We start from the raw sequence: 26979 nt of genomic DNA, 5'->3' as shown, positions 1-26979 counted from the left end.
TGGATTAAGGATCCAGCATTGCCGTGAGCTGTGGTGTAGGTCGCAGACGCAGCTCAGGTATGGTGTTGCTGTGGCTGTGGTGTAGGCTGTAGCTCTGATTCGACTGCTAGCCTGGGAACCTCCATATGCTGCAAGTGTGGCCCTAAAAAGCAAAAAAAAAAAAAAAAAAAAAAAAAAGACAAAAACAAACAAAAACATCTCCTGTGATTTTCCATCATACTTAGAATTAACTCCAAGTTCTTTTTCATGACCTACTAAGCCTCACAGGATCTAGCACTTGCTGACACCGCTCATGACTAAAAATGATTCTTTCTCACAGTTACTGCGGGTAGCGATGGGGAGAGGCTTGGCTTGGTGATTCTGGCTCAGAGTTTTTCATGAGGTTGCAGTCAGATGTGAGCTGCGGCCAAAGTCCTGTGAAGGCTTGTGCAGGAAGAGAGACTCAATTTCCAAGGAGGCTCACTCATTATGGCCGGCATGTTGTGCTGGCTGTTCACAGGAAGCCTCAGCTCTTCCTACATCAGCTTCTCCAAATGCTCTGGGCTTCCTCACAGCCTAGCAGGTGGGTTCCTATGGTGAGTGTCCATGGAGAGAGGGAGGGAGGGAGGGATAGAGAGAGGTTGGAAACCAGACAGAAGAAAGCAGTATCCTCTTTAGGACCTGGCCTTAGAAGGCATGTAGGACCACTTCTGTCATATTCCATTGACCAGAACAATCCCAAGCCCCTCCCCAGCTTCAGGAAAAAGAACATAGACTGCTTCTCTTGGTGGGTCAAATCGTTAGAAGCACATCTAGGAAGAGATAAATACCTGGATATGGCCATCTTTAGAAAATACCACTTCCTTGGGGAGGGTTTCCTGTGGTTATAAGGTTATAATAACCAATTTTTTTTTAAGGGCCACATCTGCAGCATGTGGAAATTCCCAGGCTAAGGTCATAGCCATAGCAACACAGGATCTGAGCGAGTCTGCAACCTACACCACAGCTAACAGAAACGCTGGATCCCTGACCCACTGAGCGATGCCAGTGATTGAACCCCATCCTCATGGATACTAGTCAGGTTCATAACCGCTGAGCCACAGTGGGATCTCCCTATTATAGCTACTTTATGTAACTGGTAAGTCAGGTAATATCAATTTATCCAATGGCCTTCCATCAGTTACTTCCAAAAAGTCATTGCCTACAAAGCCTTATATAACCTAGCCTTTCACTGTGAACCCTTTTTCTATTTGTCTGGGCCACTCTTACCCTTCTCTAGCACATCTTATTACTGCTTTTTACTACTTTTCACACATACTAAGCTCATTCCCTTTGCCTGGACTGGTTTTCTCCCAGGTAGTCATATGATTTGCTTCCTTGCTTTATTTAGGTCTCTGGTTAAAAGTTACCTTCCCAGAAAGGCCCTCCCTGTGGCCTCTCACTACTTGCCATGCCTACACACACACTCCCTTTCTTTCCCCTTACCTTTCTCTATTTGCCACTACCTGACATCATAGATAGAGGGAAGGGTGAATGGATGGATGGATGGATGGATGGATAGAAAGAGATAGAGATCTGCATAAAGCCATATATTAGATATAGACATAGGTATGTCTTTGTTCTTTTGCCTCTCAGCAGAATATGTGTTCTACAGAGCAGTGTCTACCCCAGGGTGAGTGCTTACTGGGTTTGTGTGTCTATCTGTCTGTCTGTGTCTGTCTGTGCTTGTGTGCGTGTGTGTTGAATGAGTGAATGAAAAAACAAAGGTGTGATACCTCTTCCTCAAGGCCATTCCCAGGTTGCTCTGACCAGTGGTGGCAGTAGGTAATAATTGTGTCTGGGAGGATTAGGAAGGGCAGCTCTCCCCTGTACATACATCTTCTAACTCTAGGTCACAGTGAGACCCAGTATAATCTCTTCAATCTTGATGAAAAAAATAAGAAAAGCCCTTCATGGTGCCTACACTAAACTAGATCAATGCAAATGATAAAACTGCTGAAATTTAATTGCGGATTAGAATCCAACCTAACCCATTTCTTTGGTTCTGCTTTTGTTGATTGTGCCAAATTCAACGTCACAGTCAACCAATGCAAAATAGTGCTTTTTGAAATAGTGGAGCACTATCTTAGTGATGATATACACAAAGAATTGAAACTTCAGGGTAAATAGGATTATATAATGAATATTAAAGCAGACCTGTCTTGCATATCACTGAGTTCAAGGTAAATTGTACTACTAAGGAGATAAGAGTTCAGACTTTTTCTGAAAGCCAGCAGAATGAAAGCAAGAATAATACCTATACTTTTAAGAAATCTAGCAACAATTTGATCAGTAATGGCTCTGCTTAATATGGGAAACAGAGAAAGCATCAAGAAATCCCTGGACCATGGGGTTCCTATTGCGGTGCAGTGGAAATGAATCCAACTAGTAACCACGAGGATGCCGGGTTCGATCCCTGGCCTTGCTCAGTGGGTTAAGGATCTGGCATTGCCGTGAGCTGTGGTGTAGGTCACAGATGCAGCTTGGATCCCGTGTTGCTGTGGCTGTTATGTAGGCTGGCAGCTGTAGCTCAGATTAGACCCCTAGCCTGGGTACTTTCATATGCCTTGGGTGCGGCCCTAAAAAAAAAGAAAAGAAAAGAAAAGAAAAGAAATCCCTGAGCTGTGTCTCCTTACTGCCCTGCTGCAGCCATGTTAAAGGGTTCACAGTTCCTGACCCAGCCTGGCCATGTTATCCCTTCATGCCTTTGCTCTCTGGGATGAATGCTACAAAACTTGAGTCTCACTTCCTCTCTGAAGCTCCCTTAACCCACATCTGCCTCAAAATAAAGCCAGACACTTCCTTCTGTTAAGTCCACAGTAGCCTGACACACACCTCTCGTGGCACCATAACACTTTTTTTTTTTAATTTTGGTTTGCATGCCTGTCCTCGCTCCTGGATCAGCAGCTTCTCCAGGACAGAGTCTGGATCATGTTGGTCTTTGTATCCCTGCTAAGTAACCAATGATTTTCGCAAAGATCATACTCAATGGAAGGATCTGATGGATAGACAAATGTGTGAGCTTTCTTAACAGTGCTCTGTTGAGAAGGGCTCTTGAAAATACGAGGGAAGACTTGCTCAGTGCTGTGCTATCATTCTCACTGGGGAAAAGCACCCGTGGCTGTCTTCCTAGATTGTCACATTGAATGTGGCTCTAGTCTGTGAAATCTGTGCAATGAGAACTCTAGGGATAGGCCTTCAGGGACAGAGTCCAGTCTTTACATCACATGCAGCCAAACACTCCCAAGGCAAAGCCCATGTGATAATTCTTCCCTTGGCTGCCAGACATCCATTTAATCCTGAAAAACCTCTGCACAACAGTTGGGGAATTTACTTTTGTATAGCTGGACATTCATTGTTCTAACATTAATGACAGAGTCTTGTGTGTGTTAAATTTAGGAAATGGCATCTTGGAGCTAGTTATTAATCAGAGGAGTTCCCACTGTGGCTCAGCGGGTTAAGAACCCAATATAGTGTCCATGAGGATGCAAGTTCAATCCCTGGCCTTGATCAGTGCGTTAAGGATCTAGCATGGCTACAAGCTGTGGCATAGGTCACAGATGTGATTTGGATCTGCTGTGCCTGTGGTTCAACCCCTGGCCTGGGAACTTCCATATGCTGAAAGTGTAGCCGTAAGAAGAAAAAAAAAAGCTATTAATCAGAAAGGAAACTATTACTTTTCAGTGCCTGAAACAGGTATTGTACAATTATAAGATTTATTAAGGGGACTGTTTTAAAAGAATAAATTATATAAGAACATAAGTATTCAAAATGTATTGTTCTTTTATGTGTTTTTAAAAATTACAACGAAATATAAATTTTTGTTAAAAGTTGTGTATTTCCATTGAAAATATTTTCATATAAAATATTGTTAAAAATTCTATACATCGATCAAAAGCATTGTTCTTGTTCTCTAAAATGTGTTGCATTCTTCTCACTTGGGAAAAAAACTCAAATCTCTCAGGATTTACCCATAGCATTTGGTTGGTACCCTTCTTTGGCCATTTTTCTTACCAGGCACAGATTATATATGCACATCTTTCCTGTACTTGATCATACGTCCCTTGTGTTGCTATATAGCAGAGCCTAGACCAGTGCCTTGCATGTTAGATGCACTGCGAATGTTTTAATTAGTTACAAATAAAAAAACTTGCTACAGAGTGTTTACTGTATTCTCTTGCTTCCTTAGTTCGTGGAGCACAGCTGGTAACATATCAGTCTTATGATTTCATCATCCTACAGGATGGCTCCCTAAGCATTCTGTTCATTCCTCAGTGGTCAGTCAGTGCCCAGTGCACCTGTCCTCACCATAGGGAGCACCAGTGGGGACACAGCTATGGAAGAAGGAGTGCTAAGGCAGCTATAGATGAAGGTGCTATCTGAATGTGACTGGCAGTCACCTGGGGTGGAGCAGTCAAGGACAGCATCTCAGAAGAGGTGATGTTTGAGCTACAGGACTTGAGAAATAACACACTCTGCAGACAAATGATGCTCCCTGTGTGTCCTTCCTCAGGGACTTCCCCTTCCCCATTATCAGAGGTGACTGTCCTGGATTTGTATTTATCACCTTCTTGTATTTGATTATTGTCTTACTTTACATGTACACATCCCTATGCTATTATCACCCTTTTTCAGACTTCATATTACTGGTACCTTAGTGTTCATATGATAAGAACCAATGATTTGCTAGGCACTAAGAAGTACCAGTTCTGTTGTAAACATTGCACATATACTGAGCCAATTAATCCTCACAAAAGCTCAATAATGTGGGTTCTATTATCGTCCCATTTTACTAAGAAAGAAACCAAGGCTCAAAGTCTTTCATTTGTCCAAGGTTTCACCAATAGTTAGTGGGAGAGCCAGGTTTCAATCAGGCAGTCTGGTTCCAAAGCTTAAATTTTCTCCCCCTTGGCTTTAAAAGTAATTTTATTAATGAGAATCACCTTGGTTTTTTGTTTGTTTGTTTGTTTTTTCTGAGATAGTGGAAAAATTTTTAATTTCTATCACGGAATAGAAGACCAAGAATATTTTCCAGGTTTTTCACACTTGAGATTCTCTTTCTTTCTTCTTTTAAAATTGAGATAATTGTAGATTCATACCCAGTTGTAAGAAGTAATATTAAGAAATCCCTGCTGCACTTTCCATTTTCCCAGTGGTAATTTTGCAAAACTGTAGTACAATATCACAATGTAACAGGATACTAAATTTGATACAATCCATCAATTTTATTCAGATTTCCCAATTTTACTTGTGTGTGTGTGTGTGTGTGTGTGTGTGTGTGTGTGTGTGTGTGTGAGTTCTATATAATTTCAGCACTGGTGTAAGTTTGTATAGACTTACCACACTCAAGATGATCAATATATTCAACCCCGCAGGTTATCCCTCCTGAGGCCCTTTTAAAGCCACACCTTCTCTCTCACTATCCCCACCCCCCTGTCTGCTCCAAGCCCTATCTCCAACCTCATTCCTAACTCCTGTCAATCACTAAACTGTCCTCTGTTTCTAAAATGTAACTAATCTCCATCAGAATGGATGACATGTTATTGTCATTGTATTGTGGCATTACTTGCCTTAGCTCCAACACCTTCATTAGAAGTGACGGGTCTGAACTAGTAATTTAGATATTCAAGAGAAAGAGGACAGTGAATGGTTCTGATAAGATGGTTCTGGTGAATTTGATTATAACAAAAAGGTGGAACCAGTTGAACCAGCAGATAAGTGACAGTGTGTGTGTTACAAAATGACTGATAATTCCCTTTCATCCTCCAAATCTCCCTCATATCTCTCTTATGGCCCACCCTAATGAGATGTCCAGGAAAGGGAATTCTGGAGAATGTAGTTCTACCTTCCTTGACACATTTCAAAGCCACCACCACTTCTCAGTTTCATTCTACATAGAACTGAAGAGCAGTCATATAATTAGTGAGCTGACTAGTTCTGTTCGTTCTGCACATCCTATAAAAACAGATAAATGTTCTCTAAGTTATAAATCCTGGCATTTGTTTTCTTGCCCAAATTTCATATAAAACTTCAGTGACATTGCTACCCTCTCATCCCTCAGGGTAAGCTCCTGTAGAGTCCATTCTGCATAGATGGAATTGGTCAAGAATGCTCATGAGTCAACAGGCATTTCATCACTACCCTCAGATGGTCTAGTATTTGAGTCTAGCCTGTTCTTCATCTTCTCTCTCTACATCTCTTTACCTTTCTTTCCATCATTCCTGCCATCCTCTGCTTCCCCCTGCCTCCCCCTATAGGATACCCTTCCCCCTGGCTTGATGTCTCTGCTGTGTTCTGCCCATGAGATCATGTATTCTACACACTCTGGTTTCTTCCTTCCCCAAACCCCTCTCCTCTCTCCATACTTAACTCTAATCAATTTATCCATTAGCATATCTGAGTTCTGTCATTTTGAATATGGCAACTGGAAATGGGCAGAAGATGATATTCTAGGTAGAAGACATTAGGGAGGACAGTTGCTGTAAAACTGATTCACTCTAGTAACAACCTTCTTAGTTAGAAATTCAGGGGTGAGGAGTTCCCGTCCTGGCGCAGTGGTTAACGAATCCGACTAGGAACCATGAGGTTGTGAGTTCGATCTCTGCCCTTGCTCAGTGGGTTAATGATCCGGCGTTGCCTTGAGCTGTGGTGTAGGTTGCAGACGCGGCTCGGATCCTGCGTTGCTGTGGCTCTGGCGTAGGCCGGTGGCTACAGCTCCGATTCGACCCCTAGCCTGGGAACCTCCATATGCCGTGGGAGCGGCCCAAGAAATAGCAACAACAACAACAACAAAATAATAAAAATAAAAAAATAAAAAGAAATTCAGGGGTGGAAACACCATAGAAGATGTAATATATGTATTTTAGGACCTCATATAAGCAAGCTGGATGCCATTAACATTATTAACTGTGAGCTTAATGTTTTATGCCAGGAATGTGTGTGTGATATGTACATATATTAGAAGTGGCAGAGGAGGCCAGCCCTGTGTTCATCCAGAGAAGGCTGAGGACAGGTCTGGAAGAAGGAGCAGCAGGCAGGTCTACGCCAGAGCATGCTAGGCTCAATTCCTGGTAAAGTCTCATGATGACACTAGTTCCTCCACCCCCACCTGCCAGTAGGACTAGGCTTCCAAAGAGGGATTCTCTTACCCAAGGAGGAGGATGCCCAGTGGGAGGGATGGGAGCAGAGAAACTTTATCCTAAAAAGATCATTACAAATTTTTGGCCAGCAAGCTTGTAAAACTAATGTAATATCAAGGTCCCCTTTCCTCAACAAAATTCTTCCCACTTTTCTCAGTATTACTACAAGTTGCCTTAACTACAAAATATTTCATCTGACAACTAGAAATAAAAGATTTAAAAGGGAAATCTTTGGTTTAGATAACATTTTAATGTGAATGAATGTCAGTGAAAGGATAGTGGGGTACTTGGCCGATCATTCTTAAGTGACTGCTATCAGATCCTTCCTAAGCTTTGAGAGGAGGAAGGAGAAGAGTTGGTCATCAGAGGACAGGCTGAGGGGACAAGGAAGGTGCACAACATGGATAGGCAGGCTTTCCCAGATTTGGGAAATTATCCTCTGCTGGGGGGGGGGGGGGTGGGAGGTCAAAGGCAGGATCCTGAGGAATTATTGCGGAATACTTGCAATTGTGTTTGAAAACCAGCTCACCTAGCACAAGGCATCACAGGCTTGGCAGGATGGGGGGGGGATGACTTAGCTACCACATTCACACTTTGCAGAGGGTCTCTTCACAGTCTTGAATAAGCTGCATCCTTATTCAAAGCTGCGTACTCATTCCCTCCTCAGATCTCTGCTGAGGACATGACCTCACAATGCTTCCCACTCCAGCAGTGAGTCTCACTGTCCACAAGGAAAGGTAGCTTCATGGATTTAGGAATGGAACCAGTAGAATTCACCTAGTACATACTGCCTAGCTTGTAGCAATTTTTTTTCTTACAAATCAGAATTAATCATTACGATTTGTATAGATGTTATTAGGAAAATATGTTTATAGAATATTTGAAATACTAATGTCATGTTAGGTTTTGAAATGAAAATTGAAAACCTTATGTTTCTATATATTTTTATTTATTTATTTTTAATGTTTTTTTGGCCACACCTGTGGCATGTGGAAGTTCCTGGGCCAGGGATGAAACCTGAGCCACAGCTGCAACCTACACCCCAGCTGCAGCAATGCCAGATCTTTAACCTGCTGTGCCACAGGGGACTTCTCTATATTTTTAATATACAGAATAAATAATATATTTTAATTATGCTTTTTAATTGATAAAATAAGACAGATTACTAGGAAGGGGAAATGATGGTAAGGAGAAGAGAGTATTCTTATACAATAGGAGCACCTAATTTTAACAGAGAAACAGATAATAAACAACTAAATTCATATCGTACTTAAGAACAGCTCCAGGAATCTCATCTTTTCAAGGAACTCATAGTTTCTGGAAATAAGAGGAAAGACATTTGAGGGTGAACATTTGTCCCTTGCTGTGAGGTGCTCTAAAAATCTATTCCCTCTACCTTGGATGAAAACATCATTGAAATTCACAGGAGGGCCCGGCTGTGCAGCCCACACTTGGCAGGTGCAGGATGGAGAAGCTGCAGCCCCAGCACGCCTTTCCCTGCGCTATGCTCTGCTGTATGACATCAGCAGCAGATTCTGCAGTCACCTCACATAACCTACCCTTGCTCATGCACACTTTCGATGGGCTTTTCTTTGGAAATGATTGCACAGTTATTTAGTCATTTACAAAATCAACCAATTCTCATGGCAAGATTTATTTCTGTGGGAGGCAAATCTTAGATTCTAACTAGCAGAGCAAACATCTGTTGTTATGGAAACCATTCCCATTTCACTAGGCTGGAGCTGCAGTTCACTTGCCTGGAGATGGACTGACACAGATGCAGGGGGAAAGGGGGAAAATAAATCAGACATGGCTTAATTCCATTTTTCTGAACAGTATTGATGATCACTATTAATTTTACTTTGGATGGAAAATTGACCTATAAATACTAGATCCTAACAAACCTTTCAATACAGGAGAGGGGGGTAATCAGATTATGTTTTAGAAACTATTTAACATAACCCAAAGAGTTTCTCTTTTGTCAATGATGAGGATCAGTTATTAGAATAACAGAATTGCGCTTTAGTTTGTTCTTGGAGTAATTTAAGCCATGGTAGTGACAAGGAGAATTACAATTAAGGATAATTTAATTTCCTTATATTTAGGCTTTATAAGTTAAATGTTAACACTGTCAGAGAAGGAATATGTGAGTTTATCATCAATATGAAAAGATGACATGCATCTCAAACTCAGAGTCAGGCCAAGCATGTCTACATATAAGTCCTTCCTAGAAACTTACGGCATCATGAGTTGACCAGAAAAGACACATGTATTTCTAGCCTTATGATATTTGTGCCTTCCTAAAGAACAGGGCATCTCTGGGGGTGAGTGGAAGTACCAACAGAAGTAGTGGGAGTCACTCCATGGCCCCAAAGAGGAATTACCACTTTTTAGAGGAGGCATGTGTTTCCTTCTAAAGGACCTTCAGCCAGACATGTCTTTTAAATAACAATGATGTAATTGTGAGAGGACAGGCAGACCAGAGTTGTGTTCGCCCTGTGACCAGATTTCAGGTGCTGCTGGGTATCTGCAACAGAAAAGAAGTGACAATATGGCCAGAGGAAGGGCATGAGGGATGAGTCTTCATCCAAGGCAGCAACAGCTCCCAATATCCAGTATTACAGGAAAACATTGAGTGAAATATTTCTAGTAGTCACTTAGAAGATTATTGAGGCGTTTGTAGTTATCTATTTAAAATCAGAGATTCAGTTGAAAAAAAGAAGGTCATCAGAAAAAAATACTAATTTTTTTAGAAATAAAAGTTACCCCACAGCATGAAGTTTTAGTAAACAAAGGTTAATTATATACAAGGAGTATTTATCCTTGGGGAAAAAAATGTCCATTTTGTTTTGGCCACAGCGGCAGCATGTGGAAATTCTGAGGCCAAGGATTGAACCCCCCCCCCCCCACAGCAGCAACCCAAGCCACTGCAATGACACCAGATCCTTAACCTGCTGAGCCACAAGGAACTCCAAAATGTCCATTTTTAAAAAGCATAAAGTATCTATAGTAAAATATACACATCTTACCTTTACAGCCTGATGAATACACACACACACACACACACACACGAACTTTTACATTTTATATGTATGTAACTACCACCCAGTTCATTATATAGAACGTATCCCTATGACAGAGAATTTTGCGTAACACTTTCTAATCTCCCCACCTACCAAGGTCACCATTTTCCTGACTTCCATCATCATGGATTAGTTCTGCCTGTTCTTGAACTTTACTTAAATACAATATGTATTTTTTGGGTCCCAGTCCTTTTGCTCAACATGTTTTAAAATTCATTTATGTTTTGCAAATATTATTAATGTGAACGTATTCTTTCCTAGGCAGTATTCTATTGTATGAGTATACTGAATTTATTTATCTATTTTACCTTTGATAGACATTTGGTCATTTTCCATCTTGGGACTATTGTAAATAAACCTGCTCTGAACATTTTATCTAAGTCTTTTGTGGACATATGCTGTTGTGTAGGGTAGCTGTATGTTTAACTTTCCTAGAAAACATCAGTTTTCCCAAGGGGTCTTGCCATTTTAACTCTCACTAGAATGTGTAAAGCTCTTCATCGCCACCAGCACTCCATGTTGTCAGTCTAGTGGGTGTGTAGTGGTCTCTCCTTGTGTGTCTTTTTTTCTAAAGAAGCTTTTTGAAGACGCTGTGCTCATGTCTGCCTCAATATTATAGTAGGCTCCTGAGATCAGAGTTTAAATTCGAATACTGTGAAGTTCTCTGGTAGTGCAGTGGGTTAAGGATCCAGCATTGTCACTGCAGTAGTTCAGGTCTCTGCTGTGACTCAGGTTCAATCCCTGGCCCAGGAACATCCAGATGCCAAAAAAAAGAAAAAAAGAAAAAAAAAAAAAAGAAATTCTGATGCTGTGATTAACATTAACAGCCTCCCAATGCTTTTGGAAAATGTAGCTTTTCTAGGATAAATAGAAGTTGAAGTAAGCTGAGATTTTAGGGTAGCCATGAACTGATGATCATAACATGTTTAAGTGGAAAGGAATGCTTTGGTGTCCGAAACACACATCAGTTTAGGTTTTTGAAATGAACAATAGCCACCTCTTCTGAAGAGAACAACAATCTATTCTCTGTCCCTATTTTAAAATAGCTGAAATTCAGCAGCGGACTCCAGCCTGTTGAGGAAACTTCACTCTTGGTGATTAGCCTTCTAGTTTATCGGGAGGTCAGATGCCTCAGATACTTCACATGTGTATGAGAAGAGCTGAATATCCAATTCTTATTCCTTAACTCAACTTTGAAATGTATCCACAGATTTCAATGGGTCAGATGCTTTTTATTCTTTGTGGCCATTTTACTTTCCATTGGAAGCTACTCCAATGTCAAAGGGAGAACAGAAGATGCGTAGTCTAAATAGATTTACAATATGTAAGGTGAAGAAATCTGGCTTTTGCCCAAGGAGTAAGCATCCAGCTCTTAAACTGACTGCCTTCTCAGGTTAATTTTCTATTACCAAAACTTTCAGGACTTATCATGGATTTTTTTTTTATCTTAATAGTTCTGTAGGTTAAAAGTCCATCACATAGGGTAAGCCCTTCTGTACTCTGGGGAGAATCTTTTTCCTTGCCTTTCTCATCTTCTAGAGGCTGCCTGTATCCGTTGGCTTATGGCTAACCTCAGAGCCAGGAATGGGGCTTCTCCCTGGCCATTCTACTACAGTCACATCTCTCTCTCATTGACTGTAGAGTAATTAAATAACTTATGATGCACCAACACAGAGGGCTTTCCTACAGTTTACCAGTGAATAGCGTAGATTCTGGCCATAGACTTCCTAGACTTGAATACCTGCTATGCTTCATAACACCTCTATGACTTTGGACCACTTAACCTCCCTTGCCTTCATTCTATCACCTATAAAAAATATGAATAATAATAGTACCCACTTGTCCTGGTTTATTTTTGGGGAAAAAAATGAGTTAATATGTATAAAGCTTTGTAATCAGTGCCTGCTACATAGTAAACATTATCAAAGTGTTAATATAGCTATTATATAGTTGGATATGTGGTAGTGTATTTAGTCAAATGGAGAAATATTCATAGCATATTAAATGAAAAGGACAGTTTTCCAGACTGCAGTGGGTATATGACATGAACTCAGTTTTGTTGATATACATTATATGGAGACATACGTATTTAACTATAAGTGTACAAAATTTCAAGTATACAAGTATACAAAATTTCAAAGGATAAACATCAAGGGTTCATTACCAAGGCTTTTGGTAGTGTGTCTCTGGTGAGACTGATAGTTTTCTTCTTCTCAATCTTTTTGTTTTCTGATTTTTCTTAAATGAGTATGTTCTGCCTTTGAAATAGGTGGGAAAAATGTATTTCTTAAAACAAATGAAAAGACTTGCCCTTGCCAGTTCTTCTCACCGGAAATTGGAAGGGTTGAGTAAGAAGTCATTCTTGTTTGGGGCACTTCATACCCAAGTCTCTGAAAAAGCACAAAGCATTTCTTTTTTTTTTTGTTTTTGTTTTTGTCTTTTTGCCATTTCTTGGGCCGTTCCCGCGGCGTATGGAGGTTCCCAGGCTAGGGGTCGAATCGGAGCCGTAGCTGCCGGCCTACACCACAGCTCACAGCAACGCCGGATCGTTAACCCACTGAGCAAGGTCAGGAACCGAACCCACAACCTCATGGTTCCTAGTCGGATTCGTTAACCACTGCGCCACGACAGGAACTCCAGCACAAAGCATTTCTATATGGAAAAATTGTTCAGTGATTTCTTACCTTTTCATATATATGTATATACATTTTTTTTTTTCCTAAGAGCATGTTTTAAACTATTTAGTGAAAAGCCCTTGTTGTAGAACTGCGAATTTCTATCTGGGACATTTAAAATACTGTAGAGAACTGAAAATGTACTGACATTAAATCTGTTTTGCTTGTCTTTAAACTGTTCCCTGGTAGGAGCAGACAAAGCAGAATGTTTTACCACCTGGAAGAATACAACAGATCAGAGTGGATGTGAAGGCAGCCTGGGGGACCCGTAGAGAAAACAGCTTTCTGGCACAGGACTCAGCCTGCTGGTTGGGGCCCTAGAATTCTCCTAAGAGAAAAGGCAACATACATACAAAGGAGTTCTCTCCTGCAGTCCATCTCTGGGATGTAAAATCCAATATTTACACAAAGGCTTAGCCCAAGGAAGGCATATGTTTGATCCTTGGCTGTTAATACTTAGTAACTGCCTAACGACACACATATGATTGTTTAGAATATCCATAGAAAGGCATGCTCTCTGACAGAGCCTTGGGCAGAGTGGTATTGACCATACTGCCTCTGTGCCTACTGCTTTATTAAAGTTTCATGCCTTCAGTCACAACAGTTGCTGCATGAATTCTTTCACAGCTTCCAGTACTCTAAGCAAAAGCCAGGGAGACGTGGCAAATCAATTTCCCCTAAGAAACTATGAACACTGGGGTGAGGCAACAGGTTTTTTTTGCTCTCCTCTCAGGCAAAAAGTGGCTCCTCTATTTCATTGCTGAAAAAACCTGCATGTCCAATTTGAGAGTTTTCTGTCTAAGAGAATATCTAAAGTTTGGTGGATAAAGGCAGTGTAGAATATCTCTAGAATTCAAACTCTGGCCAGAACTGGCTATGTTTTACTAGAAAAGCAGATTACTTTTCATTTTCCCTAAGAGGTAGAGAAGCTACATTTCTGTTGCTAGTTGTTAGAATATTCTGGTCTTCTGCTGCTGCGAAAGAGAGCCTATGGGAGGGGACTTTTAAATAGATGTTATTAAGCTTGAAATGGTGGTAGTTTTAATGCACTGATGGTTCTTTGTAGGATGGGATTGTGTCTACTTTATTATTGTTTTCCTGGAATGAATCACTGTGCCTGGTTCATGGTGAAACTCCATGAATATTAATTAGGATAATAAATCATGAAGGGAAAATGATCATCGCTATCTGTATTAGTCAGTTTTGCTGCAGTAAAAAACAACCCTTGAAATTTCAGTGGCTTATAAACCAAAGACTTATTTCTTGCTCATATTATATCACTGGAAGTAGTCTGAAGTTCCATCTGCATGTCTTCTTTCTGAGGCCCATAGCCACTGTGTGGGAGACACCCTGTGGCATGCTATCCTGGCTCAAAAGAGTTGATGGTGCACGTCTCTCCCCAACTCTGTTCACTGATGCCATGTTGGTGGCACAAAATCAACTATGTATTTACACCATGGAAATTGGTAAACACTACAAATCAAAATCTGTTGTTTTTGGTTTTTGAGAGCCAATTTATCAATACATTCCTGGATCTGTGTGACAAAGAGGAAGAGCAAAAGAGCTGGCAGAACATCACAATGCCTCTTTAGGCTAAAACAAATCACATAGCCAAGGATGACAACAGGGCAAGGACACAGGCTCCATCAACAAGAAGTCCTCCAAGTCCTGTGGCAGAGAGGGGGAGGGAACAAAAAACTGCGAATACATCAATGTACTCAACTATCTGGATGTCATTGACCAAACCCCAGATTGGGACATGTAGTATGACAAAGTGTTTGGATGATTTACGTATATATTTTTAATATAATTCTTATAGTAAAAGTAATACTACTTATTAAATGCTTACAGTATGCCAGGCATTGGATAGAAAAACTACATAGTAGATAGATAATTTCGTATTTTTTTCTTTTTTTCTTTTTTCTTTTCTCTCTCTCTTTTTTTTTTTTTTTCTTTCTTTTTTTTTTTCTTTTTAGGGCCTCAATGGCAGCATGTGGAAGTTCCCGGGCTAGGGGCTGAATCGGAACTATAGCTGCAGGCCTACACCACAGCCACAGCAATGTCGAACCCTTAACTCACTGAGCAGGGCCAGAGATTAAACCCGCATCCTTATAAATACTAGTCAGGTTTGTAACCTGCTGAGCCACAATGGGAACTCCTCATATAATCTTCACTGCAGTCCTGTGATGCAGAGAGTTATTATGCCCGTGTTGCAGATGAGGAAACTGAAGCCTAGAAAATTGGTTTTAGATGGAGTTTCTGGACACAGATTCAGAGAGTTGCAGAAGGATGGTTAGTTTCTCAGTGCTCTCAGTAGACCCACCTACAAGGAAGTAAGAAGGCTGGGATTGAGCAGACAGAGGAGGTAATCTGCAGGGGCCTCAGTCAGTCAGTCCTGCAAGGAGTTCTAGAACTGGGATAGCCCTATTCTCAAATCAAGGCCAGGGGTGAGGGTGGTCCCAGCCAGTCTCTAGCCTGGAAGGGGGCATAGCCTTGAGCAATGCAGTTTCCTATGGCCAAGAGCAATTCCTAGTATAACTTATCAATAGCAGATAGTCCCATCTGGAAGAAGGATGCATCAGCCTTGAAAGGTAACCTAGTCAGAGCATCATAGTAGCATTGGGGTTAGGTAATGTCCTTAGCCACACAGTTAATAAAAGGCTGGGATTTAAACCCAAGCCCACTGCAAAAAATATACCTTGGAGAAAAGACAGTCTCTTCAATAGGTGGTGTGGGGGAAACAGGACAGCTACATGTAAAAGAATGAACTTAGAACATTCTCTCACACTATATACAAACATAACCACAAAATGGATTAAAGACCTCCATGTAAGACTTGAAACCATAAAATTCCTAGAGGAAAACATAGGCAGAGGACTCTTTGACATAAATCATAGCAGTATTTTTTGGGGGTCTGTCTCCTAAAGCAAAGAAAATAAAAGCAAAAATAAAAAGTGGGATCTAATTAAACGTAAGAGCTTTTTCACAGTAAAGGAAATCATCGACAAAATGAAAAGACATTCCTATTGAATGGGAGAAAATATTTGCAAACGATATGACCAACAGGGGTTAATAACCAAAATATGTAAATAGCTCATACAACTCAACATCCAAAAAACAAACAATCCAATTAAAAAATGGACAGTAGGAGTTCCCGTCGTGGCGCAGTGGTTAACGAATCCGACTAGGAACCATGAGGTTGCGGATTCAGTCCCTGCCCTTGCTCAGTGGGTTAGGGATCCAGCTTCGCCATGAGCTGCGGTTAAAAAGGACACCTAGAGTCCCTGGCTCTTAAGCAATGACCAGTAGGTTGTAACCATTTGAATTTCTTATTTTCAGTTTTTAATTATATGGTGGTCAATAATGTCATGAGACTCAAAAATCAATACTTCAAGAAAAATTGTTATTCTCCTGAGGGGGCAGTGGGGGAAGGGGAGCTTCCCTTCAGAATTGCATTCACTTTTCCTATGTTTGGTGTTGACCTTGGTACCTGGGAAAGAGGTGGTGTGGGCTACAGTCCTGAGTGGGGTGCACTGTGCACTGTGTAGGAGCTGCCCAGGTAGGCGGCAAGCTCATTTTGGGGGCCATCAAGCTGCCTTTGCGTGTTTGCTGCCTCATCTATTTTGTACCAATCCTTTGGTTGGCCCTTTTTGACTCATCTCGTGCTTGTAACTTCAAATCTCAGACAGCCAGGAAGCTTCCTTTCATTTGTCCCAATTTGGCTCCATCCAATATTCGTAGTAAATTGACGGGGGAAATGACAGATGAATAATATTCAGGGCAGAGAAAGGAAAGAAGATGCAGCTTTCTGTCTGAGAAAGCTGGGTGGCTGGGTGGATGCCCTGAATTCATTACCCGTTTGCTGAGCCTAAATAATAGTGGTTCTGGAACATCCTCTACCGGGACTCCCAGGTTTAGCTCCAATCTCATAACATACAATCCTTTGGGAGGCTAGAGGAGCCAGTCAGGGTAAAAGCTGGAGCAGGGACAGCAGGAGGGAAGGAAGGGAGGAGGTGGAGTTCTTTGTTTCTCTCCTTCAAGCTCCGAACTATTTGCTGTCTTTTTGGGGGATCCTGGTTATTCCGAGCATGCTCTGAGCTCTTGATGGGAAATTTGTCAGTGCATCTTTGGCTATGTCATTTTCCCACTCCCATTCTGATCATGACACCTTTTCAGTAAATTGGAAAACAAGTATTGAAGGAATCTAGGAGTTCCCGTCGTGGCACAGTGGAAACGAATCCGACTAGGAACCATGAGGTTGTGGGTTCGATCCCTGGCCTCACTCAGTGGGTTAAGGATCTGGCATTGCCGTGAGCTGTGGTGTAGGTCACAGATGTGGCTCAGATCTGGCATTGCTGTGGCTCTGGCATAGGCCGGCAACTGTAGCTCCAGTTAGACCCCTAGCCTGGGAGCCTCCATATGCTGAGAGTGGCCCTAAAAAGCAAAAACAAAAACAAACAAGAAATCTGAATGTCATTGCTTAGGCATTATAAACAGCTTTTAACAACTACATGTGCAGCCAAAGATGCTGTAAGGAAAAAACACACTAAATATTTAATTTTTGGGGGGGTGTTCTCATGTAAATTTACAGGGCTGCCCTGTGGTCCTGAATATAGAACATCACTGTTAGCCTAGAGCAGGAATTTAAATGCTTCTGGGAAACAAAATCAATCAATAATAATGTTCTACATTAGATGTGGCTTATAAATGTGATCAAAAGATTGTCCTATAAAAGCAATGAACATATAAATCCTTACAAGAAGAGCATTTTCTAGCGATAATGTTTCCAGGATTTTTCATTGTCTCCTGCTCAGTTTCTACAAGGTGGCAAAGCTTAAGAGAAAGATTTCTAGATCTTTATCTTATAATGCAATTGTTTCTCAAATACCGAAAACAATCACTAGCCAGGTAGACAGCCTTAACATAAATACAAAGGGAGAAAATCTGCAAATAAATTGAGTTTTGCAGTTTACCCTCTGCTCTGCCATACAAAATCCAGGGAGTGGGTGAGGCCAGCATTCCTTGTTCACTAGAGTATAATTTTTTCTGCATATATAGCAGTGCCTGCTCAACAATTCTTATTGGGCATCAGGTCTAACTTGCATTATTCAGACACACTGAATTGCAAGGTTGGACTACAAGAAATTAGGCAGCTCCAGTTCTGCATAGCCGAAGGAATTTGGCTTCTCTATTCAAACCTCCAAATGTGATTACTAAAGCCTAAGTTACAATAACAGGAGGCAGAAAACTGTGGTAGCCCAGCAAACTCAGACTCATTCAGAAAAAGAGGGAATATGAGTTCTTAAGCCACAGTAACAAAATTTCTCCTTTAAAATACGCCTCTCATTCTATTGTCTGCTCTCCCAAATGAGGCTCTCTTTCCTTCCTTCATCCCCTAGGCTCCTGAAAATTTTCTTTTTTTTTTCCTTTTATTTTTTATTTTGCTTTTGGAGGCCACACCTGAGGCATATGTAAGTTCCCAGGCTAGGGGTCAAATCGGAGCAGCAGCTATCACCCGACACCACAGCCACAGCAATGCCATATCCCAGCTCAAGGCAATGCCAGATCCTTAACCCACCAAGTGAGGCCAGGGATTGAACCCACATCCTTATGGATATTAGTCAGGTTGGTAACCTGCTGAGCCACAACGGGAACTCCCCTGAAAAAATTCTTGAGGAGAAAACTTTTACCCTAAATTATACTGCAGCTGGGACCCAATGATATGTAACTAAGTATCTCTTTCAGCAATTGTAGGCTCACTTTGTACTTTTTATCCTTGACTGCTTTGGTCTAGCCTCCTAGAGTCCGAGGACCTTGATCAAAGCACAAGTGATGAAGGGCATCCTCCATCCTGGAATTCCTGCCAGGAATCTACCTGCGAATCCCACTCCAGTTGCCAGTCGGTCCCCAGGTGTTTGTGGGCAGGAAGGAAGAGCTGAGTAAGAATTAATACCAGCCGGCACATATGACATTTATTAAGCACACACCATGTGCCAGCAGGGTTCTGGGCTTTACACACAGTATCTCAAGCAGTGCCCATAGCACCCAAGAATAGGATTCTTTTCATTTATGCATGAGGTAAAACTACATGTAAGATATGAACAGCCAGGAACTGGCAACATTTATGAATTCAGAATAGTTCCCCTAGCCAATGTAATTTACCAGCAGGAGCTTTCACAGTGATGAATGCATTAAACCCCCACAATACTCTAACTACAAAGTATTATTATTCCCATTTTTTGTATTGGAGTAAAAACGTCACTCTAGAGGTCACTTTCTCAAGGTCATGCTTAGAAAGGTACAGAGCCAGAATTTGAACCCTTCCAAAGCCTGTGCTCTTTCTGCCATCCCACAGTGCTTCCATCTAGCATGTGGCATGCACGTTTTGAAAGAGAATCAGTGCCTGGGAGTTCCCGTCGTGGTGCAGTGGTTAACGAATCCGACTAGGAACCATGAGGTTGCGGGTTCGGTCCCTGCCCTTGCTCAGTGGGTTAACGATCCGGCGTTGCCGTGAGCTGTGGTGTAGGTTGCAGACGCGGCTCGGATCCTGCGTTGCTGTGGCTCTGGCGTAGGCCGGTGGCTACAGCTCCAATTCGACCCCTAGCCTGGGAACCTCCATATGCCACGGGAGCGGCCCAAGAAATAGCAACAACAACAACAACAACAACAAAAAGACAAAAGACAAAAAAAAAAAAAAAAAAGAATCAGTGCCTGGCTTCGTATATAATAATGCAGGTATAAGTGAAAAACATCCATAGGACTAAAAGATACAATTTTAAGATTCCTTTTACTGAAGCAGAGTGGATGATGCATATGGTTGACAGGAGGAGAATGGGCTTCATATTCCAAAGATGTATTGGGAAAGGGAGTTTGTCTTTGTAATTTACAGGAGAGATCTTTCCCAGGCTGCTAGGAGAAGTAATTTTGTTATATAGTAGTGTCAATGGCTGCAAATAATGAAAAACCCCAGTACTGAGATTTAACTAGGAGGTAACTTTCCCCACTTAACAAGAGGCCTAGTGGTAGAAGACTTCAAGTGCTAATTCAAATGCTCAAAGATGCCATTGGAAAGGCACTTTTAACCCCTCCTCTCTTACCATGTTGACCTTCTCTTCATAAGAGTAACAGGACATCTGCCATAAAGTCAGGAAAAAAAGGGAGGAGCCTGCACCAGTCACACTGGTCCCAGGTTAGCAGAAGTGCAGAAGCTTTCTCAGACCCCTCCAGCCCCCCCACTAACTTCTACTTAGTGTCCCATGAACTGTCCCCCAGCAGCCAGGGAGGCTGGGAAAACTATTACTTACCTGGATACCTGGGTCCCCATGCAGAATTGCATCCCCATGTGGATGAGGCAGAGTGGAAAGTCAGAAAGAGAGTATGACTTGTTTTAGGAGGCTAGAGCAGAGAGCAACAGGGCTATACTTGGCAGAAGGAAGATGACATTGATGAGGAGGACATTATCTCCCCTTTGTATCGGTCATTACATTTAAATGGCCCAAGAGCATCATCTGTCATCCATGCTCTCACCCTTCCTTCCATCATCCTGTCCTTTACTCTCTTCATTCTTTCTGCCCCAATCCCAGATCAGCCCAGTGCATTATTTAGCACTTTGGGCTAAATAATGTTGGTAAGTATCAGATCATCTGACTTACTTTTTAAATTTTAAAATTAAATAAAACTATTGCTGAATCAATTAAGTAATTAATGAGATGAGGAACTTTCAGGCAGATATCGACTGGGAAGGGCCTTTGACTGCAACAGCCAGAAGTTTTCATTGCCTCAGGGGAGACACTGCTCAGAAGTCTGTGGAAGGGATCTGGGGGTCATTATTAGCAGAATCCTCAGATGTTGGCTAAGTGGCCCAGCTCAGACAAGAGGAGTCAAGGAGGGTGAGGGCTCTTGGGTCTTGGGCGAAAACCACCTTGAGTGGCCTATTGCTGCTTCCTGCAACGATTGTCCCACGGTTTCCTTCTGTCTCTGCAGAGCCAGCTCTCCCAGGCGCTGAATGGGCTGTCGGACAGGGCCAAGGAAGCCAAGGAATTTCTGGTGCAGCTGCGCAACATGGTCCAGCAGATCCAGGTATGGGCTGCACCTGAGGCAGAAAGCAGGCCCTTCAGGTTAAGATGGAACTGGGTACTGGGGGGGCATGGGGGTTGTCTGTGTCTTCTAAGTTTTGTGGGAGATTTCGTATGTATTTTTTTTCTGCTCTCTCTCTTCTAATATACACAAATACACATACAGACCAACTGCAAATATACCCCTTCTTGAGATGGTTACAGTTTCCCAAAAAGCCAGGGACATTTTCCAGGTGGTTCCTAAATTCCACACTGAGCTCCTAATTCTCTACTGCTGTGCATATAGAAAGAGGCCCATTTCTTTGTGAATTCAGTCATTATTGGTGAGTTTTTAAACTCTGTAGGTTCCCAAAACTCCTGGCATCAATTATATCTTATCTGATGGTAACAAACAGATCACATTTTTTTTCTTCCTTCTTTCCTATCTTCCCATCCCATAATAATGCTTTTCCTCCATTTAGATACTTAAATTTTTCAACTATGATCCCCTGTCGACTGTAATTTCAGGTTGCTTTATCTGGACACAATAACCAACAGATCAGCCAGCATTTGAGAACTTATGGAATTGTAGCTGAAGAGGAGAAGCCATAAGTTGCATTAAATGTTAAAATAATGATCTTCTGCACTGTTCACTGTTCTTATGCTTTGAGGTTTGCCTCGCCTTAGCTCTAGCCTCCAGTCAGTTAACTTTCTGAGTTAATATTTAACCCATGTCAAAGCAGAAATGGCTTTTTAAATGTAAGCCAGCCTTCCAAAGCATCTGACACTGATTTCTTTGCCCTTTTTTGGCATTCGAGCCTGTATTAAAACTTTTGATTCCCTAACAACCTCACAGTTGTACGCTTGCTTCTGTTTTCCAAAGCAATAGAGTTTATCAATTGGTCTCTTCTTTGCTTTTGCTGGCATAAAATGTGCAGGCCCAGGCTTGCCTCTGCACTGCGACTCTTCATCAGAGCAGAGCTTTCTCTCTGCTCTAAATCAGAGTCCCCTTCCTCCCAGTATTACCCTGCTTGGGACAGAGAGACCTCTTCAGTGCTCTTTTCCAGGGGGCTTCTGTGAGAGCTCAAAAGCAATTGTCATGAAAACCAGAACTTAACATTTGTAGAAGTCATTGCTCAAGCAATTACAAAAACACACCTTAAAACAAGACCTTGCGTTTGAAGACAGTGACCTAATACCTATCCATAGATCTTTATATTAAGAGAAACACTTCTTGATGACTTTGGGAATAAATTAAAATTTGAGAGGCTAAGCTCTTCCTTCCTTTCAAGTGCCCCAAATTTTACTCAGCTGAGTGCTATTTTTTCAATGCTATTATGATGTATGTGAGGTGTGTTCAGCTTTCATTTGCTGTAAATTACAATTGTTTTTCAGATTATGGTTTGAGAATCAAAATGACATATTTAATTTATTGAAAGGATTGCCTTTAATGAATGCTTATAATTTAGTGAGAGAATTGCTTAAAAGAAATGTCTATAGCATGTACAGATTTAAATCAAGTAAAAAATCTAGATCCAGCATTCAATTTAAACATCATGGGAAACTTGGAGTTCCCATTGTGGCTCAACAGTAACGAATCCAACTAGTATCCAGGAGGACTCAGGTTTGATCCCTGGCCCTGTTCAGTGGGTTAAGGAGATGGCATTGCTGTGAGCTGTGGTGTAGATCACAGATGCAGCTCGGATCCCACATTGCTGTGGCTGTAGTGTAAGTTGGCAGCTAAGGCTCCAGTTAGACCCCTAACCCAGCCTGGGAACCTCCACATGCTGAGGGTGAGCCCTCTGCTCCAGAAAAAAGACCAAAAAAAAAAAAAAATGATGGGAAAACTATAATCCATTTAGAATAAGGTTCCTGTTCCCTCACAAGCTGTGGGTTCATGTCGGATTTTTACATCAGGCTGATGTCTATTGTGTATGCCAATTGTTCTTCACTGCCTACCTGCACTTGTCATTTGCTTTTTTTTTTTTTTTTTTTTTGCATTTTAAGGCCACACCTGTGGCATATGGAAGTTCCCAGGCTAGGGGTCAAATCGGAACTACAGCTGCTGGCCACAGCCACACCAACTCCAGATCCAAGCCACGTCCTCAACCTACACCACAGTTCATGGCAACACTAGATTCTTAACCCACTGAACAAGGCCAGGGATTGAACCAGCATCCTTATAGTTACTGGGTTATTGGTTGGGTTTGTTTCCACTGGGCCACAATGGGAACTCCATTATTTGCTTTTTTTAATGAAAGGAGCAAGTACTTTTGCACATGATTATTCTTATAAATTTCTGTTGTCCTTGGATTTCTGTTTAATGTCAAAGACCATTACCATTTGCTACCTCCTTTCTCTCCCTGAATTTGATGATTCTTTTTCTTTCATACCTCAACAATATGACCCTCCTCAGTCAACCAGCCTTTTTTTTTTTTTTCTTTTTAGGGCCACTCCTACAGCATATGGAAGTTCTTGGGCTAGGGGTCAAATCCACAAATCCTGTGCCACAGCAACAGCAACTCAGGATCTGAGCTGCATCTGTGACCTACATGGCAGCTCAGGGCAATGCCAGATCCTTAACCTGCTGAGCAAGGCCAGGGATCACACCCGCATCCTCAAGGACACTATGTCAAGTTCTTAACCCACTGAGCCAAGAACGCCTGCAACCAGCCTCTCTTTCATCTTCCACCATGCACAGTTGGGCATATGCTGTCCTCAGAAGGATTCATGTTCAGCTCTACTAACTAAAACTTTATTTTACTTGATATAATTCAGACTGCAGAGATGAGCTCCTCTTGGTAAAAGTAAACGTGCTAAGTAATATTTATCCCTTTGATCTAAATTTAAAGTGAACACTACCACTGTGGAATGAAGTTTATTCCATTATTTATAAAAAGCAAATGTGCTCTGTGGATAGGGCTCCTCATCCTCCCCTTCAGCAGAGGCCTCTACCCCACAAATGGTAGAGGTCTCTGCTGTCTCTAGCAGCCCGAGGTGTCCAGGCACCTTGCAGCTGAGAGCTGTGCTCTCTCACACAGGAGAACAGTGTGGAATTTGAGGCCTGCCTGGTGGCTCAATGTGATGCCCTCATTGACGCCCTCAACAGGAGGAAAGCCCAGCTGCTTGCCCGCGTCAACAAGGAGCACGAGCACAAGCTAAAGGTGAGTGCTGTGCCCTGGGGGGAATGGAAGGCCAGCCAGCCGGGCTCCCAGTGTGTGACGGACAGACGGATGCCCACAGCCCTGGGTGGCCACTAGTCTGGCCAGTGAGGAGCAGCACGTCCCTCCATTTACCACTCACTCCTTCCTTTATGTCACCAGTACTCATTGAGTGACTTCTCTGAGCCAAGAGTTGCTCTGGGTGCAGGCATAACAAATACATCAAAATCCCAGGGCTTATATTCTACTAGAAGGGATAAACAGTAAGCAAGGTAAGTAAGTAACATATGCAGTATGTTAGTAAAAAGTGCTAAGAAAAAAAATAAGGAAAAAAGGATGGGGAATACCCAGGATGGGGGCTGAAATTTTAGCCAAAGTGGCCGGAATGACCATGCAGAGGCAAATGTATTTTTGAATTTGGAAATGGTATCTGTATTTTTCAGAAAACAAATAAGATTTGTCTTAACTTCTGAAGCAAACGAGGCAATTGAACAGCTATACAGACTTTGGTCATTACACAGCAGAGTCAATTGATCCCAAGTCTGGGACCCTATTGGCAGGAGGACTGATCTCCAGATATCTGATTCCCCATCCGTTGCCCCCTTAGAGCAGGACAACAACACATGACAGCAGACTGGGTAGACATAGACCGGAGGCACCCAACAGAAGGAAATAGGAAGTAGGCCATCAGGAGATGGCTAGCAATCCTCAGGGTGGTTACCAGTGGGTCCTAGGTGGGTAGTATGCCCTACTGGCCTGAGATCAGGGTGGAGGGAGAAGTGAGACTCTCCGTGGGGTCAGGCAGTCAGCATCAGGGAGCTCCACTATTGGGCAACAGCAAGCAGACACAGTCCTGGGGGAGCTGGTGGCTGGTGAAGAACCCAGGATGTGGCAGATTTTCTCAGCAGGCTTAGAATAGGCTTTAGCCCATGCAGAACAAGTGTCCAATTTCTAGAAGAGTGGGATTCCAGAAGAGAACCAAGGAAGAGATTCAAAATGAAGAACTAAAGAACACAGCTTACAAGATTGGGGCCAAAGCTTGGTGTCAAGGAAGCTTGGAGCAGGGCCAGTGCCCAGTTCATGGTTACTAGAAACAAGGCAATAAATCAGTTGCTAACTGGGGCGTGAGACCTGAGCAAGACCTGTAGCGAGACTGGCAGTGCTAAACCCTAGCAGTGGAGTCACCAGTCCTTAATCTGCACCCACCACACTCCAGGACCCAGGACACCCAGGACCCACCATGAAGACAGGGGGCTAGGCAACGGGGGAAGCCTAACCCCAACTCTGGCTTCCTCCTTAAGGTTCACTCCTTGCTACCCACCTGCAGCTCCTCAAAACATACTTAGATCCACATACCTGCTTCTTCCTCCCCAAAGACAGGGCAGTAATGTGCCTGGAATATAAACCTTTTTCCCCTGCCTTTGTGACTTGCCCACCTGTCACTCTGAGGGGACCTCTGTAATGGAGGCAGGCAGGATGCTGAGCTGTAACAACAGGGTCCAAGTCGGAAGGGGAGGGCTGTGCCCCAAGATTAATTTGGCCAGCCTGACCTCACTGATGCTGTATCAAGGCCATGTCCCTTTGAGTATTCCTGATATGACACAACAGAGCAATTGCATCAAGGAGAGGCACAGCAGATTCCTTGATGAAAGAAATTTGTAGGTCTTGAAGTTGGAATCTGAGCCAGGAATTAGGAAAGAAAAGTGTCCAGGGCTTGAATGTTCAGAAAGCCTTAGCCTATTGGCTTGGACAGCAAACCAAGGCTAGGGATCTTACCACTCTTTCCAGGAAGACCATCACTGTTTCCTGGGGGCAAGTCTAACCGGAAGACCCTCTCAGGGTCATCTTAGAATGAACACATGCTCCCAAGAGACACCACACCAACCCCAGCCTCATGGAGATGTCTTCATACCGACTGCAGGTAATCAAGAGAGCACTGGGCTTTCCTAGAGAGGCAGCCCCACTCACCTGCATCATGCATGATTCACAGCATGCTGAATGATAGCAAGTTCTACTTAGATGACTTTGTCCAGCTCTTCAGTTTCCAGGCTTCAGTCCCTTAGTGTCTATGATCAAGTTATTTGCTTTTGAATTTCGTAAAGGAGTGCTGGGCTTGTTTCATGGTAACATGTAGTAATTTCTAGAATATGGGGGAGGCAAGTGGGGGCAGTATTAAAGGTACTGTTTTCCAAGAAGTTCTCCAAAGGTTTTAAAGTATTAAAGGTACTGTTAACAGTATTAAAGGTACTGTTTCCCAAGAAGTTCTCCAAAGGTTTTACCATGTGGATATTAATCTCATACATTTAGTTGCAACAATCTGGGACAAGGATTTAAATGTCCAATGTCCATAAACATTTTATCCAAGATAGTCAAGTTAGGCCCGAATGAAAAATTCTTCTGGAGTTACCATTTTTTTTTAATCTGAATTAAAATCTAGAAGTGCCGTGAAATGTGATTCTGTAGTTACCCAGGTGGCAACACAGAATGAGCATCCTTGGTGCCCAAGTCCTGGTTTTCATGACAGCAATAGCTCGCATTTAGGGATGCTTTCTTTGAGATAGCACTATACAAATCGTGTTGCAGGAATCAACCTCTATCCCTCTCAATAACTCTGCAAGGTCACTATTACTATTATCCATACTCTAGAGGTGAGGAAACCATGGCACCATGATATTAAGAACTGGTCTAGGGATCCAAAACTCCAGTACTGGCAACCTGGCTTCAGAGCCAGAATCTGGACCATGGCACCTACTGCCTCTGGCTGGTAGTACAAGCAAAGAGAATGTAGGTCCCCACTCATCCCTTCCCCAGCCAGCCAGCACCAGCCTGATGCACACATGCCAGGAGCT

The 26979-nt window shown here is 42.4% G+C and overlaps 1 protein-coding gene across 22 annotated transcripts in view; it reads left to right on the top strand.

Moving 5' to 3' along the window:
• Positions 1–26979, top strand: part of TRIM9 (tripartite motif containing 9) — a 210381-nt gene that overhangs the window by 138262 nt on the left and 45140 nt on the right. For all 22 annotated transcript variants that reach the window (XM_084981079.1, XM_084981069.1, XM_084981072.1 and 19 more), the window contains 2 exons: positions 20899–20994; positions 24011–24133. In XM_084981079.1, coding sequence (XP_084837205.1) covers positions 20977–20994; positions 24011–24133 — 141 coding nt within the window. In that variant the 5' untranslated portion in view covers positions 20899–20976. The remainder of the gene's footprint in view (positions 1–20898; positions 20995–24010; positions 24134–26979) is intronic.

The sequence above is a fragment of the Sus scrofa genome, chromosome 1 (assembly GCF_054392235.1).
Source record: "Sus scrofa isolate SSC_HxYL_T2T_F1_AM1 chromosome 1, Sscrofa_HxYL_maternal_Yorkshire_Landrace_v2.0, whole genome shotgun sequence".
NCBI classification, from domain to species: Eukaryota; Metazoa; Chordata; class Mammalia; order Artiodactyla; family Suidae; genus Sus; species Sus scrofa.
Note: the sequence above shows the minus strand (reverse complement) of the source record. Positions and strands in the feature narration are given on the sequence as shown.